Genomic DNA, 27532 nt, shown 5'->3' with positions numbered 1-27532 from the left:
AAAATTTTCGCCAAAAAGGCAAAGGGGTTAGCCTTACTTTTTTTTTGGGCGAAAAACTTTTGGTCTCAGATTCGAATTAATCGACACTTTTTCGACTAATTGGACCCCCAGGACCTTAGAAAACGCAGCAAAACGAGTCTGCGATCAACAGGAGAAAAGTTACGAAGGAAAAAGCACCTGCTGAAAAATGTCGAAAAGACAGGTTCTCGTTTTTTGGCTGTAACTTTTCATTCGTTGCTCGCAGCGTATTGGGACTGCGCTTAATCGTTTTCTCCGGCAAAATTACGTCGGAATACTGCCAGAAAGAATTTATTCCAGCACTTTCCAAAATCGCGAAAATTTTCGCCAAAAAGGCAAAGGGGTTAGCCTTACTTTTTTTTTGGGCAAAAAACTTTTGGTCTCAGATTCGAATTAATCGACACTTTTTCGACTAATTGGACCCCCAGGACCTTAGAAAACGCAGCAAAACGAGTCTGCGATCAACAGGAGAAAAGTTACGAAGGAAAAAGCACCTGCTGAAAAATGTCGAAAAGACAGGTTCTCGTTTTTTGGCTGTAACTTTTCATTCGTTGCTCGCAGCGTATTGGGACTGCGCTTAATCGTTTTCTCTGGCAAAATTACGTCGGAATACTGCCAGAAAGAATTTATCCCAGCACTTTTCAAAATCGCGAAAATTTCCGCCAAAAATGCAAAGGGGTTAGCCTTACTTTTTTTTAGGCCAAAAAACTTTTGGTCTCAGATTCGAATTAAACGACCCTTTTCCGACTAATTGGACCCCAAGGACCTCAGAAAACGCAGCGAAACGAGTGTGGGATCCACAGGAGAGAAGTTACGAAGGAAAAAGCACCTGCTGAAAAATGTCGAAAACACAGGTTCTCGTTTTTTGGCTGTAACTTTTCATTCGTTGCTCGCAGCGTATTGGGACTGCGCTTAATCGTCTTCTCCGGCAAAATTACGTCGGAATACTGCCAGAAAGAATTTATTCCAGCACTTTCCAAAATCGCGATAATTTTTGCCAAAAATGCAAAGGGGTTAGCCTTACTTTTTTTTTGGGCAAAAATCTTTTGGTCTCAGATTCGAATTAATCGACACTTTTCCGACTAATCGGACCCCCAGGACCTCAGAAAACGCAGCAAAACGAGTCTGCGATCAACAGGAGAAAAGTTACGAAGGAAAAAGCACCTGCTGAAAAATGTCGAAAACACGGGTTCTCGTTTTTTGGCTGTAACTTTTCATTCGTCGCTCGCAGCGTATTGGGACTGCGCCTATTCGTTTTCTCCGGCAAAATTACGTCGAAATACTGCCAGAAAGAATTTATTCCAGCACTTTTCAAAATCGCGAAAATTTTCGCCAAAAATGCAAAGGGGTTAGCCTTACTTTTTTTTTGGGCAAAAAACTTTTGGTCTCAGATTCGAATTAAACGACCCCTTTTCGACTAATTGGACCCCCAGGACCTCAGAAAACGCAGCAAAACGAACCTGGGATCAACAGGAGAAAAGTTACGAAGGAAAAAGCACCTGCTGAAAAATGTCGAAAACACGGGTTCTCGTTTTTTGGCTGTAACTTTTCATTCGTCGCTCGCAGCGTATTGGGACTGCGCCTAATCGTTTTCTCCGGCAAAATTACGTCGGAATACTGCCAGAAAGAATTTATTCCAGCACTTTTCAAAATCGCGAAAATTTCCGCCAAAAATGCAAAGGGGTTAGCCTTACTTTTTTTTTGGCCAAAAAACTTTAGGTCTCAGATTCGAATTAAACGACCGTTTTTCGACTAATTAGACCCCCAGGACCTCAGAAAACGCAGCGAAACGAGTCTGCGATCAACAGGAGAAAAGTTACGAAGGAAAAAGCACCTGCTGAAAAATGTCGAAAACACAGGTTCTCGTTTTTTGGCTGTAACTTTTCATTCGTTGCTCGCAGCGTATTGGGACTGCGCTTAATCGTCTTTTCCGGCAAAATTACGTCGGAATACTGCCAGAAAGAATTTATTTCAGCACTTTCCAAAATCGCGAAAATTTTCGCCAAAAATGCAAAGGGCATTTAGTCTTAAGTTAGCCTTACTTTTTTTTTGGGCAAAAAACTTTTGGTCTCAGATTCGAATTAATCGACACTTTTCCGACTAATTGGACCCCCAGGACCTCAGAAAACGCAGCAAAACGAGTCTGCGATCAACAGGAGAAAAGTTACGAAGGAAAAAGCACCTGCTGAAAAATGTCGAAAAGACAGGTTCTCGTTTTTGGCTGTAACTTTTCATTCGTTGCTCGCAGCGTATTGGGACTGCGCTTAATCGTTTTCTCTGGCAAAATTACGTCGGAATACTGCCAGAAAGAATTCATCCCAGCACTTTTCAAAATCGCGAAAATTTCCGCCAAAAATGCAAAGGGGTTAGCCTTACTTTTTTTTTGGGCAAAAACTTTCGGTCTCAGATTCGAATTAATCGACACTTTTCCGACTAATTGGACCCCCAGGACCTCAGAAAACGCAGCAAAACGAGTCCGCGATCAACAGGAGAAAAGTTACGAAGGAAAAAGCACCTGCTGAAAAATGTCGAAAACACAGGTTCTCGTTTTTTGGCTGTAACTTTTCATTCGTTGCTCGCAGCGTATTGGGACTGCGCCTAATCGATTCTTCACGTAAAATTACGTAGCTTAAGTGCAACTAAGAATCGGTTCCTGAAATTTTCAAAATCGTGGAAATTCTGGACTAATTCAGTAGGGCTAGCCTATTTCTTTTCACTGTTGGAATGAGCTGTGCGCGCGCGTGATCTAGTCTTTCTGTTAGGGATAGGAGATCTCTATTCGATCTTGCCGAGATAGATTCATAAGTTCTAAGAAATCGATCTTCTCCATCGATTCTTCATTGTCTCGATTCTCCATGAATCGATCCTTCATGCTAAGAATCGACTATTGGCGCCTATAGGCGAATTCGCGATTCTGAGGCTGCGCGTTGTCTTTTCTATCTACTTTTCGATTGGTCGAGTCAATACAAAATGGTTTATCTGACACTCAGTGAAATCGCAAGAAAATACCTGATTGTGATTGCAACGTCGGTACTTTCTGAGAGGTTATTTTCACGAGCTGCCAATATTTTAACGGAGGACAGAAACCGACTTCCTCCAGATCACCTGCAGCAATTACTATTTTTAAATTCGTTGACGCTTAAAGAATGGCAGACGAAAGATTAAACGTCAGCGTGAAATTACTATTTTTCACGTTTTTTTATACATAACATTGTAAAGAATCCTCAAAATTTGTTTTATATTTGTAAAAGAGTAATAATAACACAATGTTTCAGATAATTTTGTTTACATCATTATGAATTAAAAAAATGTGGGGCAAATTATAATTATTTACAAAAAACCTTTCAAACATTTCTTTTCTTCAATTATTACTATTTTTAAAATCGATTTTCACTAGATCGATTCATTGCAGTCGATTTTTCAGTAAATCGATTCTCGATAAGCCGATTCAAGATCGATCCAAGAATCGATTCTTTTGAAAGAATTGCCCATCCCTACTTCCTGTTTACAGCGCTCGTCTCTCTACAAACTTTCAAGTTCCTAGCCCGGCTCAAATCCCCCGAAACTGGCTAACGCAGCTCCATCGCACAGCAGATCGCCGAGGCTCAACTAAGGTTCAAGCATCAGCAAGCACTGGGTTTAAGTGTTCAACACGCGACGTTAGTGCTAATGGTCACCGTGTTTTTTTCAATGGCGGAGCGAGTGATGGAACGGAATGAGTGACACGTCGCGTAAAGTGAAAAACCCGCTGCTCTCCGCCGCGGCAGTGGGTTTTCCCTTCGAGGACTTTTCGGGGAATGCTGTGTTAATGCCTGTAACGCCTGCGACCTCGTCGGTGCTTCAAGATGGTGAGTAACCACCAAGGAGGTTATTAAAAATATCGTTCAGCGTGGGAGTGGCTCTTTTTCCGTCTCTCAGGGCTGTGTCATTTTTTGTTGCCGGCTGAGTTTGCCATACTAAGAGGTTTCTCACACATCGTATCACATCGATGATGTTACTCCTTGCGTTAGGTGTTGTATTTCAACAGACGTATTGCAACCCAACAATATGCCACACGTTGTTTGAGTCGATGAATTGAAGATGGATTGCGGTCTAGCTACTTTACGAAATCACCAGCAGGGGCGTGAATGAATGGTGTGTGTAGCACTGCTATCTTTTGTCTGCCTATTGCGAACTGCACCGATATTGCGCCGCCGATAAGTAGCCGTGCCAGCTTACCGACTTCAGGTAAAGGCGATCTCCGCAATTATCTACCTGGGCACTTACTTGATGCAGAAATTTGAAAATGAATTTTTGCTAGACAAGTTTATATTTATACATAATTTCTTCTTTTTATTTATTTTCAACGTACTAGTACAAGGTGAGTGTCAAAAGTTGTATCAATATCAACCGGCACCTCTCTCTGTCATGACATTTTATTATTTTGGACAGAATAAATTAAGTGTACAATACCGCAAACTAATACGTCAGAGTATACTTATGCTAGATCCACACCCAATATTTGAACGCGCTTACAGATCGTTCATTTTGCCTTTTATTGGCTCCTCTTTACACTTCTCTCGTACTAAACATAGGGCAAATATCCAGCGTTAAAGATGCTGGCACACCGACATTGGATGATATCTATCTAATCGTAATAGAAGGTTCCTAGAAACTAGTTCTTTCGGCACGCGCAGGTGGTCTCGATCCGTATCGCTGTGTATATGGTAGATCCTGACTCTTCTTGCGTCTTCGGATGCAGCAGATAATGACTAGCACGATGGCGACGATGATAAGCAGTAGTAAAAACGCACCAAGTACAATAGCGGCGATCTGGCTTTCGGACAGGTTGTCCCATGCTGGAATCGAAATCAAGTCACATTAGTTCAGGATTCAATGATCAGAGTCGAGAAAACGAAGGCGGGAAAATTCTGATCGCGTCACTTACCGGTGACGTCGATCGTCCGAGAATTCGAATTGCCCAAGAGATCATAAGCCGTGACGACCACGCTTGTCTGACAGCAGGTTGCAGCGTATTGAAACCTGGTTGACGACTTTGTCCCACTGACGAAGCTCGTTGTCGCCCGAATTCCTTTTGGTGACGACGTTATCCGCTGCAGACCTTTTACGGAGAGATTGTTGAAACCGAATTATTTTTTTGTAGATGTATATTTTATTCAGTCACAGAGATAAAGAGGAGTTTCCTGCACGCGACAGGTATATGTAACGTGTAATTTGTGCACAGTTCAGTGATCTCAAATTTGCACAGTCAACACTAGACATAATCGTAATTGATTCACTTGATTTCACTTGATTTCTAGCTTGATCCTCAGTGCGACCGAATCTTATGATTAGTCGTAATAGTATGATTAATTTATTCTATGATCCAGTTGATAGTTATAGTACGTCATTATGTACAGACCTGAGTCGCTATCCTGGATGGTGACGTCGACGCTCCAAAGACTGTTGGCGCAGGTACCGCTTTCTAGCTTTCCGGCGCAGTTGTTGTTGAAGGAGTGCGTTATCGTGGGTTTGTTGGTATCCGAAATCTGTCGTTGAAAATACGAGAAATGATAGTTACTATGATGATACGTATAGTACAGGAGACACAAAATTAACAGCAAAATGGGAAAATTCAATTCACCGTAGAGCCTGTTTGGCGGACGTAGAGGTAAGTCGATTTCTCGACGGTATCGATCCCCTGGACCACCAGGCTCACGGTTCCAGTTGTCGAATCCGTCGACGACGACGGAACGAGAACGTCAGCTACGACGCTCATAGACTGTCCCGACTCGATCCAGGAACTGTAAAATAAAAAAACGATTGAGTTCATTTGATGCGTTGCATATTGATCGGTGTTTACCACGACAGGAAAACAGCTTCATTATTTTCTCTAAAAATTGCAGTGTTATTGATTTGTGGTAACAAACAGCCCGTTATCACGGTAGGTCAGAGGTCGTAAAAATTACGCCGCTATTCCGTACAATACTGTGAAATATGTTCAATTGATTTAGGATCTGTGATCTGGAGTTATGCAGTTGACCTCAGTCAGTGCGTCATTTGTGACAACTTTTCTAATTCGAATGAAGGTCACTTGGATGCAAATACGCGATTATGGAATCTGAAAATCGTCACTCACTTTCTCGGCTGGAGGTAGACGACGTTCAGGGAGGTGCTTTTCGCCTGGAAGTAGTGCCTGATGGTAAGGGGGTAGTTGTTGGTGACGCGAAATATCAGCCTGGACACGCTGCCTGGTCGTCCTACCAAACTCGTTTCAGCAGTAATTTCGACGGCAGTCGTTTCCAGGCGAGTAGCCTGTTCGATTGCCGTCAACGAGGCCACTCTCATGTCCTCGAGCTCCAGAGCCTCCCTTGGCTCAGCCTTGTCCTCAGCCGTCGCCATCCTTGCCGAATAAACTCGAGTCTTTGTACCATTAATTCTCGGGTCGTAGAGCAGATCCGCGCTTTCGTCACCAGCTTCCTTTTCGTTAATTATCGTTGCTGCTCGAAGGACAGATGTCCACGGGCTTGTGGCCGTGGATCCTACGTTACAGATTGATGTTTAGTTGAGGAAGGATAGCGATCGGATCTTAATTCGTGCAATGCGATATGTTTACGGATTATTTATTTTATTACGAGCTTTCATTGAACCTTAATGTGTATGCATTTGAAATATTTTCTTGGTTTGCTTGATAAAAGGAGGATGAACCGATTGAAAAATCGGCCTCAGTGTGACGTGGATTTATGGCTTATTGCACACGATCTTTGACCGATGATCAAATGACGTTTGCGGCTTGCCTACACAGCGTCAGAATATAGTTTTGTGTATAATTTCAACAAATATTTCTAGCTGTCGGCCGTGATAAGACTAGAATATTTTTTTATGCTTTTCGTTGAACCTCTGTTATAGAAAGCTAATCATTATCACCGTGGTTAACTTGCTAATGTCATGGTATCGCTCAAATTTACACACGGTTATTCTTACTGTCGATGACGCATGTTGCCTTACGCATTACTGCAAATAAAGTGAAAACGGTGCTGGTAAAGAATATGTATGGGGAAAGTCGCCGAGAAAAACCTAAAGATAAATCGTATCCGAAAAAAGTTTCTCACCTTGTACGTTGCGAGCATGTTAAAAGGCTATCTTCTTAAGGATGTATGAAAAAACGAGAAACGTATTTTTGAAATATATTCGGTATAATTAATCGACAACAATTCAACGTTTTATTGATCTGTGATTCGTGATACGAGCATAAACAGCGGACAAAATGCGCGCTACGCATCATTTGCGAGATTATTTACTTATTATTACGACATGCATGAGAGTATATACGTATAACGTGTGTCGTTTTTTGCGACATCCACAGATGTAATAAAAGTCAATGTCAAACGCCGAAGCCGGATGCTCGCGAAGCGTCGGCCGCGGCCGCGTGTTCAAGTCAGCGATGTCGGTCGCGGGCAAAGTGCGAATTATAGTTACACAATAGTTGTTATATTCACGGGCTTACTGCCAAGAGTCACGAGCCAAGAAGAGGGCGAGGGGCGGTTGTAGTTTCAGTTCTCTTGGAGCATCAGTTATCGGTCGATCTTTCCACGGCCAAGTAGCGCCACGTTTCCCTGCAGTCCTCGTGATTTCGCTGCATTTTCGATCCGCGGATAAATAGGTACAAGAAAATCAGGAATAATGTAGACCGATCGGAAAGGCAGAGAGGATAACATTTTTCCCTCTACGTATGCTCGCGGGTGAACGAAAACTTCGAGCAGTGTTCGTGGTGCACGGTCACGCGATTCTGAATGCTGTGCGCCGATCGGTGTGACTGCATATTAATCGAGGCCATTGTTTTACTGGCTAAATCGGTAAGTCATTGTTTCGCGATTAAACACAACTTAGGTTTTCGTTGTCCAGTTCCGCTCTGGTACCACAACCACAGCTGCAGCTTTGAGATACTTTTGACTTTTGGTCACAGTCAATAACTTTGTTTTACAAAGTTTATAACCGCTAACTTTGACAAATGAAATCGATGTGCTTAACAAAATCGCAACCAGTCGCTTCCTTAAGTTTTTAACTTTGTACACCTTTTGCGGTGAGCGCGTAGGATACGCGTGTTGACCCTGCACGCAGGGTGAGCGAAGCGCGTGCGCCGCGAGAAGGACAAGGGAAGTAAGCCTTCTGGCCGCGAAGTTCAGCTTTAGGAGGTATCGATTTTCCCCTCGTCTGTTCGCAAACATGTCCGCCGCCACCTTTGCTGTCTAGCCCACGAGTTGGCGGGATCGCACGTGCTCGGCTTAAAGTCACCCCGACACTAAGTATATCCCAGTTTGCAAATAAAAGTACATAGCAAGAAATAATCGTGAACTGTGAAAATATCCCGAACCTTCACTGACCTTTTTGCAACACGCGGTAAGTGTCAGCCTGGCGTTGCTTTAGCAGTATCTATAAGTGGTAGTAGAATAGCAACTGTAGCGTTTTTTTTTTTTTTTTTTGCCGGAAGGAAGCCATCGCGGTTTTACTGTATATCTATATCAATGACGCCGGGTATTCGCAATAAACTTTTCCGAAGTGTGTATATCGTGCGGGTGTGGGTTGATTATCATTATTCTTGCGTGTTTTTTGTTTTATCGGCAAGCAATTCTCTCCTTAATGTCGCTTGCAATAGCCGTTTTTTTTTATGCATGTGACAGTGCAAATTCGCACTCGAATACTACCGTGAACATTCGATCGAGGGTATGTCCACAACAAGAAAATCATTGAAAAATATCGGAATACGTACCCGTGGTTATCTCCGGTGGTAAAATAGCCCCGTTAATGTCGAGGTCAAGATCGTTCGACTCTGTGGAACCCTGAGGTCTATTCTGTTTAACAAATGATAAAAGTCGCAACTATGTATAAGATTACTGTACTCGTTTTTTGCTCTAATTGAATTTTTTTGCCCGTCGTAGTTTGACGCTGGTTAAATTCTGATAACAGCTCACAAGGAACCTACCGTTTTTCTCTTTCGTCACTTTTACGGACTTGATAAAGGCAGAACGAGGCCCCGAAGGCTGTAAGCTGTTATCGGAACACCGTCAAGTACATTTCACTGTCAGTCAACTGCTTACCTTAGGGTAAGGTTCGGTTCCAAGCCCTGTTACCAGTTGGTCAAGGTCGAATTTCGTGAATTGAAGAAAGTGGCCATTTGTTCTGTGTGCAATTGCCTCATAGTCGTTGATTTCTTCGATTCTTCCTGGCTTGTCGGCGCACCAGATACCGTTGAACTGCGGAAGGTAGAAAGCCGATTAAGTGTTGTATATATGGGCGGTGTAATTTAAAAATTCAAAAATTTCAAAACCGCTTTACGCACCTCGCATCGTTTGCTCATCATTCCAGTTACCGTACTCTCTAGAAACGTCGCGTTGCCGAGCTTTCTTCCAGTAAAAAGGAGAATCGAGCTGTCTGGCTGAACCATCTTCAAGGCGAAATTCACGCACTCTAGCATCCTTTCCGCACCTTCGGACCCCGGTGCGCTCAGCGGAATCCTGGTCAAGGCTTCAGCAGCATCCCCATTGCGATCATACAGTGTTCTCACTAGTTTGCAGTCTGCAGGATTGGAAAAAGTTAGAATGTCAGAGGTTATTTGGGAGACGAGGCAACTTTCTCGAATCTATTATGATCATTATGACATTCCTAGATCTGGTCGTGTCGCCTTTTAGCCGAAACTCTCGATCTGATATCGGAATACGGTGAACATGTCTTTTTCAAGTAACGATAAGTGATAGTTTATGGAAGAACTGGATAAACAGGACCAGTATATCTTTATCAATTTCACGAGTATTTTTATCATTAAAACAGTGCGCACGCAGCGGAAAATATTTAGGCTGCACCGCATTTACAGTGATAGCAGCTTGCTATTCAGCGGAACGAGAAGCATCGCAATCGATTACGCAAAGCTTCACCGAGTATACACGTATTACGTATGATCTATTTTCAACTTGTGTATCTAACATTGACTTGGATGTTTTTATTTTATTTTTTTATTTCAATTCTTTCTTTTATTTATCTCGACGGAGAACGAGGTCAGTTAGTGCCATAGCTGCACGTGGCTAAATGTGCAGCAACGTTCGATCCACACAATTCAGACGAGTAATGTAAAGAAACGGCGTTTCATTGCCATATCGATCTACGCGGAGGGTTTAAGAGTGAGGTATTGTGCAGATGCACGCATGGAGGTTTTGGGAAATGAATATTGGCATCCTGCTTTTGCTCGTTCGACTTGTTGCTTTCTTTAACGCTTTCCTGTTTGTTTGGAACGTGCCGAGTCTAAAGTCGTCAAGAGTATTTTTATCCTGGAGCGTGACTGAATGGTTGATCATTCTACGAATAATGCAGAGCCGCATGTTTGTCACATACGAGTTGGTCAACTTCCGTTTCGAGGGGTCAATACTGCCCCACCCTTGTAAATTCACTTTCATTTCGAAACTGGTAGAAATGATGGATGTGGTGACCCTGTTATGGAGGGTCATGCAAGACTATAAACGTTCTCACATGCGGTACATCCGCATTTTTTTAACGTAACGGAAGACCCGTGAGTGCCCGTAGAGATACTTTCTCTTTTAACAGCATCTGAGGTGTTCAAAGTCAATTCGGATAATAAGGTTTTCCTCGTGTTCGTTATTAGCCTACCAAAATAGCAAAACTTCCATAACCACCTGACTGATACCATCTCACTCACCCGTGTCGTTGTAAGCGAAGAGCAGTAAATTTTCTTGGACTTTATTGCCGGCCATTACGATCCTCCACAGGCGTTTCACGTTCTCGTAGAATCTGTCCGCGGTGTCGATCACCACGGCGATCGGTTCATTGGGGATTTTTGGGCTCATGTAGTACCTTCAAAATTGAGACAAACGTTAACGACAACTGATCCTCATCCTTGCAAATCATGCACGGACCTTATCAAGCTGATCTTTTTCGTTGCCGAAAGGTTCGAGTCATTTCCCTTTTTGAGTAAAATTGTGGATTCGTTTTTAAGAGATCCGTCAAGAATTCGAGGATCGTACGAGTTCCTGAATAACTCTGCCGATTCCCGCACGATCACCATTCGCGGTTCTTGAGTGCTCGATGCATCGCCTATGGATATGCAGATAGCAGATATCCAACACCACGCACACAACGCGGCCTGAAATTGGGTCGGCGAAAAACTTGGTCCACTTTTGGTATCCTTGGACATCGTGTTTCCTCTGCGGATTCTTAGACTAAACGGATCGCGTGCTCTGCCGGTCCTTTATAGGATGGGTTAGGCAAGGGGCTCGTGGTCGGTTGGTTTTTATCAAACGTTTTCAAATACCCCGCGTACACCCGCGTGCAATGCCTGTGTAAATTTGGACGACCGAGCGCACATTCTTGCGCAATACTTTTGTAGATCGAACGACAACGGGTTTGGTAAACGAAAAAAGAAAGAGAGTGAGAGTGAGAGAGAGAGAGAGAGTGGACAGAACAGGATGCGCGTCATAGGAAACATGAAACACTCGAAGCTGTAAGGCCTGAAGGTTTCCCTTTTATCAGGATCTGTCTATTATCTCTCATAACCCAGAATTCAGGTGTTTCCCGGCATAGTTGTGGCCTCGCTTATGTGCATCCTGTTCAATATTTATTCTCGATGATGAATCGCGTGGTCGGGAGACATATTCGTAGAGTTGGGAGTTGATTCCGAAAACCCGGGACAACATTGCCACACAGAAAAACAAACGAGCGCTATCATGGCCCACTTTATATCCCATTTAATTTTTTTTTTTTTTTTTACAGAAGGTGAAATAGCTAGCTTCGTAGGGCAGCAGCCTCCACCTCCGCCGTCATCCTACCCTGCTGAATTCAACGTCGGATCAGCTGCTCGCCTTGACCACCAACAGCAGTATCAGAATCAACAGAGCGCGCCTGCCACCGCGGAAATTAATCTATCGCCTCTTAACGAGCCTGGAGATTCAACAGCCAGTGAATCCGCCATTCAACCCCAGAAGCAGGGCTATCTATCGTCGCTTCTTTCGTCGCTGCCAAACCTTTCCTTGGCTTCTATCACCGGCGATAACAGAGAAGATTCCACTGCCCGCATCTCCGCTGTTCCCGATTACAATTCGTATCCCTCTAACTATCCGCCAAGTAGCTATTCCACTCCCCCGTACCAATCCAGCAACGTTGGGCCATCGCCTGGGCGGCAAGAAAATCCTTACGAACTTGGAGCAACCACTGCAAGCTGGTATCAACCGAATAATTCTGCTGCTCCAGCAGCTGCAGCTCCGCTGTTTACACCTCCGGCATCTCAGCCTCCCCCCGCTGCTCTGCCCCCGACAGGTGGGTCTTGAACTTGTAGTTTTTGACCCCCTTACACTGTACTTAAATCTTTGGACCATTGTTAATTTGAACTGTTTCCTCACCCAGGAGCTCCGTCGTCGTCTTACAGACTCGGCAACCAGCGGCGACTCAAGTATGCGCCTCCTCCGGATCTGACGACTTCCAGTCCTCGGATCAGCGGTCTATCTCCACCCACCCCGTTGGTCCCGCAGCCGGCGTTTTCGCCTGCAGCCCCGCCGACGGTGTATCAGCCTCAGCTTGCGCCAAGTCAAGTTCCGCCTCTAGCGCAGAGGCCTGAGTCCCAAAACGCGTTCCCGAGTGAGCAGAGAACTCTTTCACAGAGCATAAAGCCGCCGATCTCCGAGCCAGCAACGCCGCAAAACACCCCGGCGAATCCGACGCCCTTATCGACCTTCGCGCCTCCGACTCCGGGCCGCGACTGGGGCCCAGGGGTTGACGAAACTCGGCGAGACAGCGAGGATGATGCGCTGCGTGACGTAGACCTTCGCGAGCCCTCACCCTCGGCGTCGCTTCCGGTCCCGTCGGCGCCGGAAGTCGGTTTCACCCCGGAAAATAATCTTCCGTCTTCGTCCTCGTCACCGTTTGCCCCGATCTCGGCGGCGCGGGTCTCTGAGAAACTTGAACATCTTCTGGCCACCAGGAAGGAGCTTTCGCCGAAGGTCACCGAACGGGAGTCCCTCGATTTTGGAGGCGAAAAGCTCGATTCCACCCTTGTCTCATCCACCGCGGCATACTTCGCACCGACCCTCGATCGGCCCGCGTCGAATCCCAATTTTTACGACCCGACCAAGTTCCAGGCGGAGATCCAGCCACTTGGCAGGACTCCGGTGCCCCCGTCTACGACATCGACGCTGCCACAACCCAGCGCGGTTCCGAGCTTTTACAACCCTTCGCAGTTCTCCACTCCGGCGGATCCTCAGCCTCAGCTACAGACGCAGTCTCTTTCGGTGCTGGAAAGTTTCGCCCCTGTTTACAATCCGCAGAGCTACTTCTACCCTCCGGCCTCGAACGCAGCTTTGCCTGACGATCCTCTCGGAAGCGGAAACAGCCACGAAAACCCGGCGTCTTATTTCACCCCTCCGTCTCCGCCTATGGGAGTCGCCGTTCCTGAACCCACTGGATCCGCCACTCTTGATCCCATTCAGATGTCAGTTAATCCCCTTGGGAGTTCTGGACACGCGAATACCTTTGACAGTGGACTGCCAAATCTACCTCCGAGTCTACATAATTTGGTAAGTATCGTTGTCGGACTTCGTGTGCCTGTGGCGCTTTAATTATCGATGATGAGAAAGTGAGCAACTGAGTATTTTTTAGGATTGAAAGTTAGAAACAGTCGGCTGCTATTTTTATTTTTTTTTTTATTTCACTTACAAATCAAGCAAAATTCAGAATACTTCCTGAACCGGAATGGAGACAATCTAGTGAAAGTGATTACCAACACGATCTAGTCTCCATCGATAGTCGAAAACTTCGAATGTTAGGCCGTAGTAGAGGCATAATTTAGGAACAACGCCAGTTTCATTTATTGTACGATCCAGAGATTACATTTTTCGAGAGAAATGTTTATTTCTGCATTTATTCATTACGTCCAGTGAATCGGTTGTTTAATTTTTTTTTTTCTCCTTGACAAAATGCCTGTGCTTCTTTTATTTATGTTCGCGCTTCTCATGGTGATTAATTCGACAAGCATCTACTGTTGCATCGGTACCATAAAGATCAATTTTGTTCTGTTTAGTCTTTGAAGATCAGAAATCACACACACATCTTGGGAAATGGCTTCTCTGTTTAAACAGATATTTTACCCGACGCTCGATCAGTTGTTGATACGGTTCAAAATACTAGTGAGTTTTAAGGCTTCACTTACATTGTGCAATTGAAAACTAAGTGTTACACGTACTTTCGGAATGTAAAACTGGAGTGATTCATCATGCATTTCGAAGGAAATTAACTGAGAAATATTTCAACATCTTGTTTCATTTTCGTTTCGAGCTTAGGCTCCAATTTCCCAAAACCACACACAATTGCACGCTCCTCAAACTTTCCGTACAAATGCAATCAAACGGAGTGATCGCGAAAGGTCGAGCTCAAGTACTTGGCATCCTTGCATATAACCGGTCGCATAATTTCCCGGCTGGTAGGAAAGTTCAAGTCCCAGGTGGTGAATACGTGCCTATACCCACATTAACTAAATACGTACACGGTGAGGTACGGCCACGTACATCCTACATGTGTACCTTATATGTACTTTTGCTTGCTCAGCGTTATAAACATGTACTCCCATCTGGAGCTATTCCCATAACCCGTTGAAATATATAAAGTTCTCATTCATTTTTGTTGGCTTGATGAAAATATCCAACCTCTCATTGTTTTCCCACGAGCAAACGGTTGTACCGCGCCGTGTGTTTGACCATGTTAATCATTTACCCCTAATTCATTAGGTATTCTAACGAGCGTCTCGTGTTGGCACAAGATGTCCACCCGTTATTCAATTATTATGAAATTTTGTCGCACAATCTTCAGGACAAAATTGGAACGACGAAGTCGGGAATTTTTTATTGGAATAATCCGAATTCATCAAAGTTCAATCAAATATCGAGAAACGGTGTTAGAGTCGAATGCAAAGTGTTTTCACAATCGAATATATTTATCCGAATGGCGCTGTGGTGCTTAAGCTTTGAGTCACGGTTATTGGAGGAAATTTATTACCGAATCTTGTGTCAGAGAGTTTGATTATAAATGAGACGGTATAGTTTGAAACAGTGGATTACCTTGGAACGATGTGTATTTGCAATGCACTTTCACTCCTTGATTTTGATAAAAAAAATTTTAAAAAAATCACTGACCTGAATGAAGCATGCATAATTTTGAAAGCATTATGTAATTACTGGATTTGACACTTCGTGATGTACCCGTCCACCCCTCGTTCACGATCATACTTGCACTCGTTGACACAGGGTAACATACTCGTTTACAGGCCGCAGGCACCTCGGCACCGAGACAGATGACGTACCGGCCGGTTTACCAGCACTGGTTCCACCGCAAGGAGGTGGAGACCAAGGTGCTCTGGCTGCCGTTCTCAATGCAGGACAGTCTGAACCTGGAACAGGTTCACAACTCGACTGAAATCACTCCCGAGACCACCGTCGCTACCGAGGGCGGGCGGTACGACGTCGACATCCTCAGGCGACTTAGGAAACCTGTATACTGGTCCGGGGCCCCGAACGAGGTTCGGAGGTGCTCCTGGTTCTACAAAGGACCCACCGAGTCCCGGTACGTTCCCTACGAGGAGAGCGTCGCCGCCAGACTTGAGGAGGAGTACCAGCAGGCCTGCAACACGGATGCATGGGGTAGGCGAATCGAACTGAACAACGGGGAGCACATCATCTTTCACAGCCCCACTGTCCAGGTCCATTATCTACAGCCTGGATCCCCGGAGCCGACTACGTCCTGGGGGAGCAATAGCGTAAGTGTTACGATCCACGCCTTTGGCGTGTAGAAATGTTGGTCGTCGTGAATTTTTTTTTCACAGTCGAGTCTATATAGAGAAACTCGCTTTTCCTCGCACTCCCTGAATGACAAACTTTTATCAAACGCACGCATGGCTGTGATTTTTCTTTTCGCAACGTTGTATCGAATTCACGAGACCCGTTGGTCCATATCCGTATTTCACGACTATCGGATCCAGTTATCTGTATGGTTGTAATTAACGCACGCATGGTTCTGTTCGATTTCTGACCCTTGCTATTTAAGGGTTCAGAGGACAGTGCGTATTTGCAGGGCACGACGCTGCGGCCGCGCGTCGTTAAACGAGGAGTCGACGAGTTCAACATCGACGAGGGTGAGCCTGAGCAGGTCGACCACCTTCTCTTCCTTGTACACGGCATCGGAAGCGTTTGCGATCTCAAGTTCAGAAGCGTCGAAGAAGTTGGTAAGTTCTTCGCGGCTAAATCCCCGGCAGCAGAGACGATCACGATTCATTTGAAAAACATGTCTAATCATCGGCAAGAAAAATAATCACCGTTCACTATTTTACTTCGACAGTCGACGAATTTCGCAGCATATCTCTGCAGTTGGTTCAATCCCACTACCGTACAGCGAGTGAGCAGGGAATAGTGCACAAAATGGAGGTGTTGCCGATATCCTGGCACACAACGCTGCACTCCGAGGACACCGGGATCGACAAGAAGCTGCAAGCAATAACGCTCGACAGCATACCGAAGCTGAGGTACTTCACGAATGACACTCTGTCCGACATACTCTTTTATACCAGCCCGATATACTGCCAAACGATTATGCAAACCGTCGGTCACGAGATGAATCGGCTCTATGCGCTGTTCAAGAAGCGGAATCCTACCTTCGATGGCGGAGTCTATCTCGGTGGTCATTCCCTGGGGAGTCTGATATTGTTCGATCTCTTGTGTCACCAGAAACCACCGAAGAACGAGGAGGAAGACACGATCAAGGAGAAGCTTGAGGAGGAGAAGGAACCCGGCGACGAGGCGGTCGTAAGTTCGCGCGAATCACACGCTGTGTTCCATCAAAATCTGTGGCAGCCAGAGACTGTTAATTCGAATCAATTTTCAGAAGGATGACGACGTAGTCAACACGGTGAAAGAGCCGAAAGCGAAGCCTCGGAAGAGTATGCTCAGCCGGAAAATCAGCTACGTAATGGGCTCGGCTGGCACCGGTCAACCCTACATCAATTATCCTCAGCTCCATTTTCATCCCAGCGCCTTCTTCGCCCTTGGAAGTCCAATCGGGATGTTCGTAACTGTTCGTGGCATTGACACCCTCGGTGAAGACTTCGCTCTTCCCACCTGCCCCGCTTTCTTTAATATCTTTCACCCCTTCGATCCCGTCGCCTATCGAATCGAGGCTCTCATTCATCCGGACGCGAGCAAGTTTCGCCCAAAGCTCATTCCCCATCACAAAGGAAGAAAGCGGATGCATCTCGGTGAGGATATTTATGTTGGAACAAATATGTGGCTCAATTTATTCTCCCGTAATTGAGCGGCAATTCCCTAATGACACAATAACGTATCATTTTCAGAATTGAAGGAAACGATGGCTCGCGTTGGGGCGGATCTGAAGCACAAGCTCCTCGACTCAGTGAGAAGTACTTGGAACTCGGTTTATCAGCTAGCCATGTTCCACAGATCGGACAACCAGGCGTTGGAGCAGGAAATTGACAAGGTGGTCGAGGAACAATTGAACAACGCGTCAAGCGAGCCCGTGAACAGCCAAGTCGAGGACTCCGGCGATGACATCAAGATCGGGAAATTGAACGGCGGTAGAAGGGTGGATTATGTTTTGCAAGAAGCCCCGTTCGAGTACATAAACGAATACATATTCGCACTCACGAGTCACGTGTGTTATTGGTTAGTAAATTCCAGCGCAGATTCTTGGAAATTATTATAATTATTCAGAGAGAGCGAGGATGATGTATTTTATTATAGTATCTCGCAATGTCGGCGATTAACAACGCAAAGCTTATGCGTATGGTAATCATTAGACGATTCGGATGGAGAGAGGGGTTCATTTAAATAACTAAACGCAATTTTCTAGCGATTGAGAAAAATTTTAATGCAATCATAGCGTTTGACCGTGTAGAATTAGAAAATAGAAGCAGCTGCTGGCGCGTGTGAATGTTATTGAAAATGAGAAAATGAAGATAAAATGGATAAAAAGTGAAAGCAAATCCAACAAATTTCCTCTTTTCGAACGGCACGCCGTGTACCGATCTCTAAAAATTTTTAACGTCAAACTCGGTTTCGCAAAATGTTAATAACCATGTGATTTATGATTCAGGGAATCGGAGGACACGATGCTGATGATGCTGAAGGAGATATACGGCTCGATGGGAATTCAAAGCGACGCACAGCTGCCTCAGCAAACATTGACAATAGAGAGAGCACCGCTGTCGACGGTTGTTATGCCGCGAGCAAATCAGCCCGCCTACACGAGCAATCCCGGCACGTCAGCCGTCGCTGAGTCTAGTTTCGACGGTAAAAGTACACCGGTTGTAATGGGAATGGATCCGACAGCTCCGATAAGCGAGAGGCCTGTGGGACCTCCACCCACTACCGGATTCCTTCGAAAGTCGTGATCCGATACCTTTGCTGCCAAACACCGCGATCAAATACTCGCTCAACTAGTTTGACGCTCCGATTGTTTCACGAACACGTAGAACGAGAAGGCAAAGAAGGAGAAGTAGAACAAGGAGCGAAAGAAGATGACAAATGACAGTAGAATTATATGCCGAATATATACAGTATCGAAAGTTTAACGAAATGCCTTTTGCGCAATCAAAACATTATTCACAACTTTCAACGAAGGTACCTACGCGAGATAATTTTCAATTTTTGCGACCAAGACCAACTCGAGGTACTTTTTGGTTTTTCTTGTCTTTTTGCCTGTACGTATTTCTCTTATTTTTTAGTTTCCTATCGCTGAGCTATTCGCCACATCGTCTTCACCATGTATAAACTTTTTATTTCTTTCAAATATGTTCTCATTCTACTAATGTTTCTTTTTTTCTCTCAAGTGGTTTCAAAATATGTATATATTGAATAACATAATCAAAAAACTATTTTTCTTCCTCTTTTTTTTTTGTAAAATATAAATATCTAGATATACGAATAAAATACTATATTAATATTTATTAAAATCCGGATACAGATTATTTGTGTATTTTAATAAATTGATATTCTTCTAAGAATTGATTTCCACAGATTTGTCCTTTCCATGACTTGTTAACAATGTTGTTTCAATTTTTAATTGGACATATGTTACAGCAACAATTCCGACTCTCGTACACGATGAAAAACGATAATTCGGGTCTATTTAGCGTTAGTCCAACGCGATGACAAATTCAGCGACAGACGATACCGTGCTTGGTTTTTTCCTCATATCGAATATTTGCGATCAGCCGTTTCCTGTCGTTAATTCTGCTGTATAGAAAGGGTAAAATAAACCAACCTACGTCGCGGATAACCAATGATCGACAGATATCTTCGTCTCTCTTTTAGTTCCCGGATTGAAGCACCTCGTGCGGAGAATTTTACCGCGCAATTGGCAATTTAGCACGCGCGCGCAGTTCGCGCAAGCGCCGCGGAATTTTCGAGCTTTCGAAGCGGTTGAAACACGTCCGCCCTTTTCCTCCCTGTCCTCGTTTCTCTCTCCTTCTATTCCTCTTTGTATTCCTCTATTACTCTCTCTCTATTCTCTTCCTCTCCTTTCCTCTCGACCCGCTGCACCGGCTGTCGTTATATGTACCTACATGTGCACTTCGAAGAGTTCGTCGCCGCCGCCGGCGTCGTTGTCGCGGTTTCTTGGCCGCGGTGCCGCACACAAAGGTAAATTTAAATAAAATTACTTTATGTAACAGCTAGTTGAGACGCGAATGTGCGCGCATACAACGGAATTAAGCAGTAGATCGCGGTTAACGTAACACGGCCGAGATGCAGGCGGGCGAAACAACGCTGAAAACGCTGTGAGTATAATCGACGATGAGTTCTTTTTTTTTTTAATAAATTCCCGATCACCGTTACTTCTTTCGATGCTTCGACCTATCAAGCAGCTGCATGCGAGATCTTAATGCTTCTGATTATTTTTTTCAACTATAATTCGAAGCAAACAGGCTCCTTCTTTCCTTATCGCTTCACGTGCCCGTTCTAATAGGAATTTCCAGAAATTTAATCTATCTTTGAGCCGAGCATGTCGAGCTTCATTTACGACACTTGAACAGATAAAACCCAGCTAGCAGCTATCAAGCGGCGGAAGATCGCGACAAAGGATTTATCAATATTGAAAGCAAGGCATCTTTCGTTAAATTTATATTCATAATATGAAATTATATTTACTTGGGCTTACTTTATCAAAGATTGCCGTAAAAGGTTTTCTTTCTTCTGCTTACACAGCTTTTTATTAGCCGCTTGATTAAATTCAAATGTGTAAATAATTACATTCTAGATATATACATATATCTGTAATCGATGATATCAAGGTGCGCGCACTTCATCTTTCTGCAATCTTGAACGCTGACAATCCGCCTCGAACCTGCATGTTTGCATTACTTGCAGTTTATAATTTTTTACTACTTTCGTGGGCGAATACGTTCAAGGCGTCAAGATTTATGTATAAAAAGTGAAGGACGCGATTGAAAAAGTTGCCAAAATAAACAGAGAAACAAAATTCATTTTATACATAAATTTGACGCAAGGCAATTACTTACCCGCGTTTCATATTTTTTCTCTCACAAATGAATGTAATCACTCAGTTCCTTTTTCTTTTTCATTATTATTTCGACGTCTGAATAGACGAGGCAAGAATCAAGCGCCCACCCGTGTAACAGGTTTTTATTGCGGCAGCCAGCCCCCGCACGATTTGATATTTGCGTGCTGTACCTAAACGAGCCCTGTCTCCTTTGCTTTTCGCCCACAGATACGTTGGGAATCTCGACTATTCCGTTTCGGAGGATTTGCTCTGCGCCCTATTCTCACAAATTGGGAATGTCAGGGGATGCAAAGTCATCAGAGAGGTAAGAGAATTCGAATGATCAGAAAAATTGCGTCTCAGTTTGGCGAAAAATTTACTGTCCCGAATGCCTTATAAATCACTGACGATGAACCATAATTGCAGGGCGGGGTTATAATTCGAGAAAATAAAGAACTTTGCGGTTTGATAATTCTATGGAAACAATTCTTGGATTTCTTCAACTGAGATAAGGAACCGGGAGAATAGTTTGAGTTATGGACGAAATAAAAACTTGCTCAAATTCATGGCTGCCGTATCTTTGAACGTAGGTCTTTTCAAACCGAGCCGGCAATAATACGTTTGTCCAGTGATAACGATCCCGCTATTTATTTATAAGTTATACCCGCACCGGCAATCAACGATCTTCGTTATCGAATTCGTCGCTGAGCCCGAGTTACTCATACCGAGCTAACAATAACGTCCACTTACGCGTAGCGATACTCACTCGACAAATTATTACCGGGTAAAGCACATCAATTATTATCGTACTGTACTGCATTTAGTCTATCGCGGGCTCAAGGAATACATTATTCCAACTAATTGTACGATAGCGCTGAGTAATGCGGGGCATTTGAGAAGGCGAATAACGAAAGAAAATACTTAAAAAGTATGTACAAATGAAAGTTAACGAACGCGAACTGTAGTTTCTACAATTGAGAGAGTTTAAAAAATAATTCTTCTTGTACTTCCTTTTCTATTATTACTTTATACGAGAAATTGTATCTAATATTTCAGTGAAATTTATCGCGGATTTCCACGTGGAGCAAACATTCTAATTATATTCATTATTATATCCACAGGCGTTGCAACGTATTTAATTCGCGGATCACATTTGCATTCTTCTCTACTCGATTATGCAAAGTTATAAATATCGCAAATGTATATAGTAAAAATGGCCACGTAGTTGTTCGAATATCCCAACGTAACGTGGTTTAATATTTAGCTCTTATAATATCGTTGGTAACCGATTCAGAGAAATCAACGATACTTATCGGGGAAAATGTAAATTAGTGAAAAAAATTTTGGTAAAAAAATGTGAAGCAGAGGAAAACGCGCGCGCAACAAATCGCTGACTATGATATTGTATAATGTTTTTCAGAAACGCACGAGGTCGCAGAAAATCTTAGCGCAGGCGTCGGCGCGATGCGCACGAGTAGCAAAAAGTGCGCGCGCGCATCCACGCGGATCAGGTTTGTACACTTTTCTCCTTGATTCGTGTAACTGTATAATCTCTGTGGATATACAGTATACTTTTCATTTCGTTTTCTACGCCGCATGTCCTGTTTTGTACAGTACGCTGCATCGTATGTCCCGTCTTATATACTCTCGCTGGATCTCGACTCACGTTTCCTGCTTTTACGCTTTCCTCCCGCTTGAAGAAGCAGGCCTCCTCCTTCCAGGAACGTGGCAATTTAGAATTCGTACGATTTCAGGTGTTTTTTTTACTTATTTTTTGTCACCTCGCGCAAGAGCGGTTATTTTTCCACCTCCTCGATACCAGGCAAACTTTGCCTTGGAACCAGGAAATTTTGAATTTCTCAGCTCGATCTCGAAGATTCTCTGCAGCGACATCGGTCACCGAGGTGAAACCGATCGCTTCAACCGAAGAAGCAAAGGTATTTTTATCTCTGGCACGTCAATTTTTTGCACTCGACACTCTCTCACTTATTCCAACGTTTCCAGTTTTCCTCACTTCTTTCTTTCTCCCTCTTTTTATTTGTTTGTTCATTTTTTGCTGTTCGTTCGCAGCCTTTCGGTACACCAATATACACCTGAATTTCATCTGGCTCCGTTTTTCTTGACAAATCAGGAATCAAGGGTAAGAATAAGGTTCGTTTATTGCCCCCCCCCCCCCCCCCCCCCTCCATTCCCTCCGCCATATGCCTCTCGCATTTTGTCCCTCGTTCGCTACCCTTATTATTACGTGTATTATATGTATGTATATACAAACTCACATTTTCCCCGTCGAGACTGAATGAAAATCCGCATCTGCTCCTGTGTCCCCTGTACTTGGTACGTAAGATAAAGTCCCGCATAATCCTCGCACAAACCCGGACCTGCTCCGGGTCAAATGCCTCGGTTTCTACAGAGAACATAAAGATACTGCGAGGTGAAAATCTTTTCATCAAATTACATTTTATACATCTTCTCATAACCGTTTACCTAAGCTTTTTCACATTATAAAATATGGTGTAAATATATCTATGTATCAAGGAGATTAGTGCACAACTAACTGTGACCAGTGCCGCATTCTCTCGGTGGCTGTGATACCTGGATGTTGTTAAGCTTATTTGCGATTCATGTGTATTTATCTTCTTCCAAAATAATGCAACAGTCGTAAGGAAAATGAAATCTCACAGTTGTGTTCAAGACTCTTTGGACGAATTTTCCGTATACGTTAGAGGTATTACTTTTCACGGCCACCAAGAATGCCGTATCTGCTGTGTACTCGTTGCGTTTCACAATTATTCACAATGCCAACTGTACCTGCGTGATTACATATTTGCCGCTTCAACAGAGCGGGAACACAACGACATACACACATAGGTGATGATCCTAATCTCGTGTGTAGAATTATACGGTCGGAACGTTTCACGAAGGTGGTTCCAGATCGTGACTACATCGCACAGCTATTTGGGAAATGAAACTAAACACAAAGAAGTTAACAAATACGAAGATTTTAACGAAAGATAATTCTTCCTCTGCCTGGGAACGCGTGTAACAAAACTCGCCAGACGTTATGTGAACTGTTTCAAAAAGAAAAAAAAGAACTCGAGGCGCGGTACGACACGGAAATTGGGTAAGTATCGGTTTAATTTTATGCACATTGACACATTGTGAACCCATAGAAAGGTACGGTGTTAATTTCAGTACGTATAATGACGAATAATTTGCGGATTATGCAATGCGTTTAGATCTGTAAAAAATTTCATCGTGGAATTCGAACAATGGAAATACGCGACACGATAACTGGAGTCGTGCGTCGATAAAAGTAAAATAAAATAAAATCCAAAATGACGAATGTAGTTGCAGCGTGGATTTCTCAGAGGTATGCATATGACAGAAATGCGAGATTGCAGAAACGTGAAAATGGCTCGCGTTACGCTATCGTATAATCTTTCGTCGTTTCGTCGTAGTTTGATATACCGTCCCTAGAAAGGACGCGGAGTGAGGTATAAACATAAACCTACGCGATGTACGCGTGCGTACGTAAGATGAGATGAATTACTTGAAAATAAAGGAAGAAAAAGAGAAATAAAACGGAATTAAGTCGTAAAAGATTTACGGTTTTCATACCGCCGGAAACCTTTTGTTGACTAATTCACCCTACCTTTTTCCATAATCCCTCGCGAAGGTATGTCAGGCATTATAGGCAGGCGGAGGTGTACATACTACGTACGCGAATAAAATATTTATAGATGCTACAATAGCGTGTGAGTAGCGCACTGGTAATGAAGGTGGTTCATATTTTATGCACATTCAATAACAAGGGAAACGTGTTTGTTCAGGGTAAAAAGGAACGAGCAATAAAGAAAAAAGGTAGAGAAAGAAAAAAACAAAAACAGGCAATGAAGAAAGGGTTAGACCAGCCGGTACTTTGGCTTGATAGGCTATTTCCTGGCTACCTGTTTACTAGGATGTCCGACCGGTGGTGGATACTCATCGAGCTTTGATGTCCCCCGTGAAAACTACGTGGTTTACGACGAAATATGTGCTTCTCTCTATATTATTATTATTATTTATTTATTTTTTTTCAAATTTACTTTTTGTTCCTAAATCGGAAGCAGGTAATTATTTCTTCAATCTCAAATCGCCTTACCTTTTCTACTGACGAGCGTAGTAGTGTGGGTAAAAAATTTTGTATCGACAGGCCACAATGTTTGCGTGAACGTTTTGGGTAATTGGGGAAAGACCGTTAATTGATCGTTATATTATTACGATCGCAAGACCGAGCATGTGCAGGTAAACGTAACGGTTATATTCATTCTAATGTACACGTATATACTCGAAACGACAGGTTTTAATTGGACACACTCGCATTACGGAATTGACACGGAACTCATGCGCTGTGTAGGTTTATGCATCGACACCTTAAATTTGATGTGCATTTTGTAGTTTTTTTTTTTTAGTTTAACACGATGTATGTATAATTTAGCATTGAAGTAAAAATTTTATAGTTTTCTATCTCGGTGATGAAGTCTTTTCTTTGGCCAAGTTTACTCCAAGAAAGTTGAAAATTTTTTGAATTATCGTTTCGAGTATGAATTTTTCATACAGAGAAAGAGGGAGACAAAAAACATAAATAAATAACGCCTCGATTGTTACTTCAAAAGACACGTTGAAAACTTTTGCAACATAATTGCGACGATGCCGAATTGAAACACGCAAGTCATGTGACGTCGGAAAGAAATTGTTCGAGACAATAGCGCGCGGTTTTGAGTAAGAGAAATTTTCACCGATGACGAATTCGTCATCTGGCACGCGTACAATAAGACATTAAACGACACGAGCCGGAAGGATGAGTGCACGCGAGGAAGTGAAAACGCGGATATCAATCGGCGAATGAAATCGGCACGCATTAACACGCATCGCCCGGGAATCGGTTGGTCTAGGATTATGCAGGAGCGGCGAGTATTCTTCGTATGAACTCTTGGAATAAGGCCAGACACCCAAGGTGCGGACGGCCGGATCGAGACCTGCGGAGTCTTTTCCCGGAATCCCGAGCCAAGCTGGTGGAAAAGAAGTCCCAGAGGAATTCCCCGTCTTATCTGGCAGATATTCAGGCGACATGTTTCGGGGGCGCCTATCTTTCCGCACACATCCGCGTATGCCTCGCAAATCAAAACCAACAATAAAATGCAACTGCTTCCTTCCGATGTATTCGCGTATGCAGAACTGATCCGAGGGCTTGCGGACGGACTTTGGTTCGCGTGCTGGGATAGCGGCGAGCCAAAATTACTCACTAAATTGGAGGGTTCGCGTTCCAAGTTTCTCGGATTGCTACCAGCGTTATCCAGATTCACCGCTCGAGCCGACGAGTCTGACCTTTTCCTCTTCCTCTTCCTCTTCCATCATTTTGTTTTGTTTTCAGTTTTGTCCAAACATTTTTCAGCAGCACGACGAAAAAGACGGTTCTTGTTACTAAATTCATTACGAAACAACCTAGAGTTTTCAACGATTTTTTTCTAACCAAAACCAGCTGACGCTTTGAATAATATTTGGTCTGTTTAATTTTTTAATCAAATTAAGAGGACACGATTGATAAAAGTAGGAACAGCTTCTTTCTTTTGCAGATATTATTAACCCTAATTGGTCACACAATTGGTCACCGAGAAAGCTCCTTCCGCGATCCTTAAACAATACCTAGATATGTTCTTTTAGATTTTTAGAACTCATCGTTGAAGCAGGATATTGCTTGTTTGGAGCTGGGTTTAATTTCACCCTGTGCGACGGTTACGCGATTCTACCGAAGCGCGACCAATTAGGGTTAACAAAGCATTGTCCTCACAATCAGTCGGGAAAATTTACAAACGTAGAGAGTCGAAGAGGTGAAATTTTACACGATTTTGTACACAGCATGTTACACATGAAAAAAAGCAGTAAGCAAGAAAAAAAAAAAAACAACCCGAAATTACGGAACTAGACAAAAAGTAAATCGCTAAATAAATATAAATGAAATTGAACCAATTTACCGGTGCCTGGGTTATAGAGTTTATACATACACTCTCGGCGTGTAGACACATACGTATAAACGTATACGCATCGCAGGGTAGCCGATGAAGTACAGTTGGGTACATATTTGCCTATTATATTTACGTACGGGTATCGAATACCTTGTAGTTTAATCGCAGTCACGCGATACGCGAGGAAAAAAACCGAGTCACGTCGTCAAGCACCCCAAGCCAACAAAAGCAACGAACTATACTATTAGGTACTTAGAGAACTGCTCGGACTATCAGTCAGAGTTTTTGCAACCTTGTAGATGCAATCTGCAATCTCAATTACAGTTTCTATACATGATATTTCTATCGTTTGATAATCAGATAATTGCTGTGATACTCGACGTACGTACTCGAATTTTCTGTATCATTGACGGATCATGCGATTAGTATAACTCGTTCACTTCAAAGTTAAAATGTCAACGCAAAATGCCTTTATTTGAGCAAAGAGACACTTTTAGGATGATTTTTTTAAGATTTTTTTGGATATGTCTCAAAAATTGAGTTTATTTCTTTAAACTTTCCATTTTTCTCACCGTGTGAGAATAATTCTGTAAAATAAATAGCGGCAATCGTTTTCATAGAAAAAATTATCTCTGTATCGTAAACTAGATAATTATTTAATATGCATTGAAAAACCGAATTCGAGGTATGAAAATGTTTTTCTGTATTGATCCAAGATTTCGTCTATCGTTTCAAGATTTTTCCAGACACTAATTTATACGTTCCGTTACAACGAGCTTGCATGACCTGAGAATATAAGCCTGAATAATAATTATCGATATTGTTCAGAGAGTAAAAACGATAGAAAAAAAAAACAAGAAACCAGTCGACGGGGGTTGAAAAATCCTTCACCGCAGTCCAGATGCAGATCATGCGGATGCACCGCGGGATCGAGCTTGCGGGCTTTGCAGGCGCATTTTCTCACTCAAGTTGAG

At 43.4% G+C, this 27532-nt stretch overlaps 2 protein-coding genes across 9 annotated transcripts; one reads left to right on the top strand and one right to left on the bottom strand.

The window, feature by feature from the left end:
- The first annotated feature begins 3658 nt into the window (after window positions 1-3658).
- LOC124308106 (SEC23-interacting protein-like) lies at window positions 3659-23670 on the top strand. 5 transcript variants are annotated; one of them, XM_046770469.1, is made up of 14 exons: window positions 3659-3866; window positions 11776-12318; window positions 12406-13571; window positions 15314-15802; window positions 16090-16267; window positions 16381-16844; window positions 16924-17293; window positions 17390-17717; window positions 18148-19694; window positions 20782-20878; window positions 20980-21139; window positions 21974-22064; window positions 23393-23421; window positions 23485-23670. In XM_046770469.1, exons 1-9 carry the CDS (start codon window positions 3734-3736, stop codon window positions 18443-18445), a joined length of 3969 nt encoding a protein of 1322 aa, XP_046626425.1. In that variant the 5' UTR covers window positions 3659-3733; the 3' UTR covers window positions 18446-19694; window positions 20782-20878; window positions 20980-21139; window positions 21974-22064; window positions 23393-23421; window positions 23485-23670. The 5 variants fall into 5 exon arrangements, with proteins under 5 accessions (XP_046626425.1, XP_046626423.1, XP_046626427.1 ...); XM_046770467.1 differs by lacking the exon at window positions 23393-23421 and having other exon boundaries at window positions 23447-23670; XM_046770471.1 differs by lacking the exons at window positions 20980-21139; window positions 23393-23421 and having other exon boundaries at window positions 23447-23670.
- LOC124308108 (uncharacterized) lies at window positions 4416-26624 on the bottom strand. 4 transcript variants are annotated; one of them, XM_046770475.1, is made up of 11 exons: window positions 26598-26624; window positions 22830-22957; window positions 10706-10860; window positions 9338-9573; window positions 9096-9251; window positions 8768-8849; window positions 6137-6539; window positions 5642-5801; window positions 5420-5546; window positions 4946-5119; window positions 4416-4856 (listed from the first exon to the last, which is right to left on the bottom strand). In XM_046770475.1, the coding sequence occupies exons 1-11, from the start codon at window positions 26616-26618 to the stop codon at window positions 4666-4668; spliced, it is 1833 nt and encodes a 610-aa protein (XP_046626431.1). In that variant the 5' UTR covers window positions 26619-26624; the 3' UTR covers window positions 4416-4665. The 4 variants fall into 4 exon arrangements, with proteins under 4 accessions (XP_046626431.1, XP_046626430.1, XP_046626433.1 ...); XM_046770474.1 differs by lacking the exons at window positions 22830-22957; window positions 26598-26624 and adding an exon at window positions 10923-11215; XM_046770477.1 differs by lacking the exons at window positions 10706-10860; window positions 26598-26624 and having other exon boundaries at window positions 22830-22878.
- Between the last annotated feature and the right edge of the window lie 908 nt (window positions 26625-27532).

The sequence above is a fragment of the Neodiprion virginianus genome, chromosome 6 (genome assembly GCF_021901495.1).
Source record: "Neodiprion virginianus isolate iyNeoVirg1 chromosome 6, iyNeoVirg1.1, whole genome shotgun sequence".
NCBI classification, from domain to species: domain Eukaryota; kingdom Metazoa; phylum Arthropoda; class Insecta; order Hymenoptera; family Diprionidae; genus Neodiprion; species Neodiprion virginianus.
Note: the sequence above shows the minus strand (reverse complement) of the source record. Positions and strands in the feature narration are given on the sequence as shown.

Excerpts from the sequence above, each read along its gene's own strand:
- LOC124308106 (XM_046770471.1), top strand. The coding sequence starts at position 3,734 with ATGAGTGACACGTCGCGTAAAGTGAAAAACCCGCTGCTCTCCGCCGCG. Across the intron at positions 13,572-15,313 it reads CTCCGAGTCTACATAATTTG|GCCGCAGGCACCTCGGCACC; the intron begins GTAAGTATCGTT and ends ACTCGTTTACAG. Across the intron at positions 16,268-16,380 it reads CAGAAGCGTCGAAGAAGTTG|TCGACGAATTTCGCAGCATA; the intron begins GTAAGTTCTTCG and ends TTACTTCGACAG.
- LOC124308108 (XM_046770474.1), bottom strand. The coding sequence starts at position 11,200 with ATGTCCAAGGATACCAAAAGTGGACCAAGTTTTTCGCCGACCCAATTT. Across the intron at positions 10,861-10,922 it reads AAAAAGATCAGCTTGATAAG|GTACTACATGAGCCCAAAAA; the intron begins GTCCGTGCATGA and ends TCAATTTTGAAG. Across the intron at positions 5,120-5,419 it reads CATCCAGGATAGCGACTCAG|GTCTGCAGCGGATAACGTCG; the intron begins GTCTGTACATAA and ends TCTCCGTAAAAG.